Source organism: Lactuca saligna, chromosome 4, assembly GCF_052625555.1.
Source record: "Lactuca saligna cultivar CGN05327 chromosome 4, ASM5262555v1, whole genome shotgun sequence".
Taxonomy (NCBI): domain Eukaryota; kingdom Viridiplantae; phylum Streptophyta; class Magnoliopsida; order Asterales; family Asteraceae; genus Lactuca; species Lactuca saligna.
Genome location: NC_136420.1, coordinates 58,369,221 through 58,374,029, shown reverse-complemented (window position 1 = coordinate 58,374,029; position 4,809 = coordinate 58,369,221). Strand labels below are relative to the sequence as shown.

At 31.5% G+C, this 4,809-nt stretch overlaps 1 protein-coding gene across 1 annotated transcript; it reads left to right on the top strand.

Moving 5' to 3' along the window:
• The first annotated feature begins 712 nt into the window (after positions 1-712).
• LOC145041958 (zinc ion binding protein) lies at positions 713-3,129 on the top strand. Its single transcript, XM_078990216.1, has 5 exons — positions 713-833; positions 962-1,038; positions 1,520-1,711; positions 1,776-2,654; positions 2,753-3,129. Exons 3-5 carry the CDS (start codon positions 1,545-1,547, stop codon positions 2,853-2,855), a joined length of 1,149 nt encoding a protein of 382 aa, XP_078846342.1. The 5' UTR covers positions 713-833; positions 962-1,038; positions 1,520-1,544; the 3' UTR covers positions 2,856-3,129.
• Positions 3,130-4,809: the final 1,680 nt, after the last annotated feature.

Below are 4,809 nucleotides of genomic sequence, written 5' to 3'. Positions count from 1 at the left end.
AGATCGTATTTAGGATAAGCTTGTAAGATCGTAGGTAGGATCGGGATCCGATCCGGTCCTACCTTCTCTTGATTTTTATTAACATTTTTTTACCATTTTATTTCTTTTACCCTTTATCAGTTTACTATTTATGATTTTGTATTATGACTTATAACTAATATTTTAAGGTTTTTGTAACGTTTGAACGAAAAATTGAATGGTTGAAATATTTTTTATGATTATAAATTATAAATTATAAATATGTTTTATTTTGTGAGATCTTAAGATCCCAATTTTGATCTTACGATTCGATTTAGGTTCTTTTATATTTATTATATTTAATATTTTCTTTTTAACCATGTTAAAAAATATATATTGATTTTTTAAAAAACATTATTTGATATTTTACTTTAGGTTTTAAATTTTATACTAAATTTTAAGTTTATTTGATATATTAATATAAGTTATTTATTTAAATTGAAGTTAATAAATTAAATATATCATATTGATAAGTCACAAATCCTTCTATTTAAGATAATGTTTACGACTTAAAGCATATTTAATATTTAAATTAATAAATTAAATATATTGTATGAAAATACGAAAAATTAAAGAGTTTAAATGAATATAGTAAAATAAAAAATATTTCTTTTATAATAATATTTAAAAAAATAATCATTTTATTTTAAAATCCATTATCGTTGGATTCGGACCTAGCCAAATATATGTTTTGAGAAAGTGCTAGATCCCAACTCCTTTCCCTCCTCATCTTTCACTGCTAAGCTTTCCCGCCCTTTTACTTTACTAAAACCCTAGAATATGCTCAACCATCGTAGCTGATTTGACCAAAACAGGTGATTAATCTTTGTCTGATGATTACGCGTTTTTATCATTGTTCACATTCCTTAGTTTTTTGTTGGATTAACTCTTCTTATCCTCTAGTTAATCTCTTCTGTTTTCGATCTATTGTCTCGGATTACAGTTAGAGGATTTCAGCTCATCGGAGTCAACAAAGATTTAAGCTGATTGAAATCAGATCGCCTTCAGAAGTTTATTCAGGTTAGCGATTTTCCCTTCCTTTATTCTGTATGCAATGAAAGTGGCTTTATTGTGTAGGTATATATACAATTTTGTGATGATTGTCTGCTTGTTATTAGGCCCTTGAATGCTCTCACAGCGTAATTTAATAATCCAAAAGTAGCCACCTCCTTACCCGTAACATTGCTACATTTGATTTCAGAACGTCAAACCTAGCACACCTTCAAATACACAAATGATACGGGTTTTGTTACTCGCGCATGAAAGATATTCCTTTTGTAATGCTTCTGCCAAAATTTGATGTGTTTATGAAAAGATTCCAAAGAAGTTTGGAGTAAACCACAATTTTTTACTTTGGAAAATTTTCCATCTGGTTTTAGGTCTTCAAAGTCAATGTTTACCTTTTCACTATAAATCTATATGTAACTAAAAAAAATGAAATTATAACTAATCAGGTCTAGTTCTAACCAATTTTTATACATCAAAATTTTCTGTTTTTCAGTACAAGATAAACCAAAAACCCAAAGATGACCGAAAAGACAGATTCCTGCTTCACAAAAGGAGCAGATGCAGTTCTAAATATTCCCCCCAACTCATCAATACCAATTGCATATCACCCTCTCTTTGGTCCTCATAATGACCTTCTTCTCCTTGAGCTTGATGAAAAGCTTCTCCCTGATGTCATCAACCAAAGGTATTCTTGGTATTCTTTATCTCCTCTTTCATTGACATGCCACTAACTCTGATTTTCTACTCAGAGTAAGTTTACGAGGACAATCAGATGAAGATGCAGTTCTCTGCACACAGTCAAAAACTTATGCTATTAAGTTTGTTGGAACATCAAATTCTGTATTCCTTGTTCCTCCTTCAGACCAATTTTCAGTAAATGAAGAAGATGAAGATCCAGAAAGCAATGCAGCATCTGTCCTTAAGGTAGCACCTGGAATCATGGAGCTTGTTGAAGTTGCTCCAAGAATAGACAAACTTAAACTCCTCCTTTCAGAAAACCCATATAAATTTGATGAAGTCAATGAGATCTATGATTCTGGTTTATACCAATGGGATGACTTAACTGATAGGGTTCAAGCTAGTGATGAAGAATTAAGATCCGCTCTTCGAGTTCTTTCAGCTGTAGAGATTAATGGGTATTGGAGAATTATCGATCAGAAATACATGGATCGAATCCTAAGCATGCTTATAAACAACTCATTGTTAAACGATTGGTCTTTGAATGCTCTTAATGAAGATGAAGTTGTGGAATCTTTAGTGAAAGATGGATTTTCAAGAGTGATTGCACGCCATTGTTTGGAGGTATATGGGAGTAAGACAAATGGGGAAAGTGTTTGGGGATTAGATGAGAAACGGGTTTGTGTGCATTTTGCTAGAGGGATATTATCGTCATTTGGAAAGATGAAAATGGAAAGTTTTATGGAGGAATGGGTAAAGAAAGTCCCTGGAGGAATGGTGGTGAGTTTTGAGATGTTGGAAGGGGAAGTTTTGGTGGAAAAACTTGGAATTCAGAGTTGGATTTATGGGTTTAGTGTTTCTTCTTTGCCTTCAGATCCTGCTAATCGTTTTTCTAGGCTTTTTCAAGAAAGGTCTAAATGGGATTGGAAAGATCTTCATCCTTACATCAGGTTTTATCTATGTTTCTTTATATGTGATTTTGTTACTTTTATGGGTGATTGGAAAAATAAAGTAGGGTTGCTAACATGTTATTTTGCATTTGCTATAGGGATTTAAGTGTTCCAGGACTTACTTCAGATGGTTTACTGCTCAAATACACTAGAAGAACTCAGCCTACTGCAAATTCTGAGCCTGTTTTCACTGCAAGATGACTCAGTGAGTTATGTTTTTAGTTACTGAATTAGGGTTTTTACTTTTCATTGACAAGATCTTATTTTCTTGTACCAAACATATATTTAGTTTGACATTTTGTTCATATATAATTTGTGTATTTGATTCAAATTGTAGTATAACTTGTAATGTACTTTCATTGGTTTGTTGTAGCATCTTATTTTCATTTCTTCTTATTATTATGTAGCATTGTATTTTGGAAAAAGTTATATAGTTATAACAATGTCATCGAATATACAAAACAATTCACTGTTATGATTTCATGTATTTTTCAAAATGAAAGTATGGAAAGCAAAAAGTATCAGTTTTTCAAGTTACTTGTAATTTGGCAGATTGAAAAAAATATTAAACCAAACATATTAATTTTCACTTTTCTTAGAATTTTTTACAAAACCAAACGGGCCCTAATTTCTATTCTATGTATGTATTGTGCAACTAACAGAAAAATGCTTTGATTTAAGGTGTGAAATTCAAAGTCATGTTTTGTTGGAGTTGATATTTTTCTTTGTATGTTAAAGATGATGTCTATAGCTATCCTTTATCATAGGAGTTACAGAGGATTTAATAATTTATATGGTTAATATCATAAACTGGCCTTCAATAATGATCAATTTGATCTTTAAGTCACTCATCTTCTAATCGTATATCAAATAACTTTAACACATTTTTTTGGTTGTCTTTAATATAAGCGTGTGTTTTTTACAGGATAAATTTTTTTCTCATCTTCTAACTGTATCAAATAGGTTAACAAATATTTTTTGGTTGCCTTTTATATCATTAAGCGTGTTTTTTTATAGGACAAATTGGCTTTCTCATCTTCTAATTGAATCAAATAAGTTAACAATTTTTTTTCCCCTTAAACTTCATCTTTGATTAAACCTTCTTCATGTTCTTCATACCATCTTCATTGACCCAAATTCTTAGTTATTTTGAGTATGTTGTTTGGTTTTGGTTGTACTCGTGTGTTTGGAGATTGTTTTTGAACCAAACTAAAACAAATAAAAACAGTGACTTACCGCAGAAAGAAAATCAATGTGATTTTAATCCTCTTGATGAACAAATTAAATAAATTATAAATAAGTTAATTTACAATTAAAGTAAGAATCAAATAATGAATTTTAATGAAATGATAATAATTTCTTTTTAAATCCATGTCAGCGCCACATAAATATAAGGTGTGGATCCCACATGGGATACAAAGTGGCTCCTGTAATTGAAAACCAAAGAAAAAATTGTTTTCGTATTGATTACAATTAAAATATTGAGTGGTTTGAAAGGCAAATCGGTATGATAAATTTGTGACATTAGCCCTAATTAATTGTGAAAAAATAAAAATCGGTCCACTTTCAATCTTTCATAGATGCATCTCACATGAAATGTTTACGTCAAATTCGAAGGCATTTAGGGGCTGTTTGTTTTTTGTGTGAATATCTGCGCAACCACTTTTGTCTGCACCGCGCAGACATATGCCCTCGCAGATTGTTTGTTTTTTGGAAGTGCGCAGATCAGAAAACATCTGCGTGAGGTCTTCCTGGCGCAGACATGGACCACTGTCTTCAAAGGTCTTCAGACCTTATTTTAACCTAAACCAAAAAAAAAAAAACATGGCCATCGTGCAGTTTTTTTTTTCTTTCATTTTTTTTTGTTAAAAATGCATTTTTAATGTTTATAACATGAAATTAAGTTTAAAAATTCAATTTATTTTAACGGCCCGCAGACGTTAAAAACAGTCTTCTTATTGCAGATTGCAGACATTTGGTCCATCTCTTCTGCTGCAGAGGCTTGCAGATGTGGTCCGCAGACTGCAGACATTTTGACTTCAAAAAAACAAACAACACCTTACTAAGAATAAGGTAGTGTTTGTTTTTTGTCTGCAGATCTGCGAGATCTCTTCTGTCTGCGCCGTGCAGACCACGCGCAAACATTAGTCTTCGC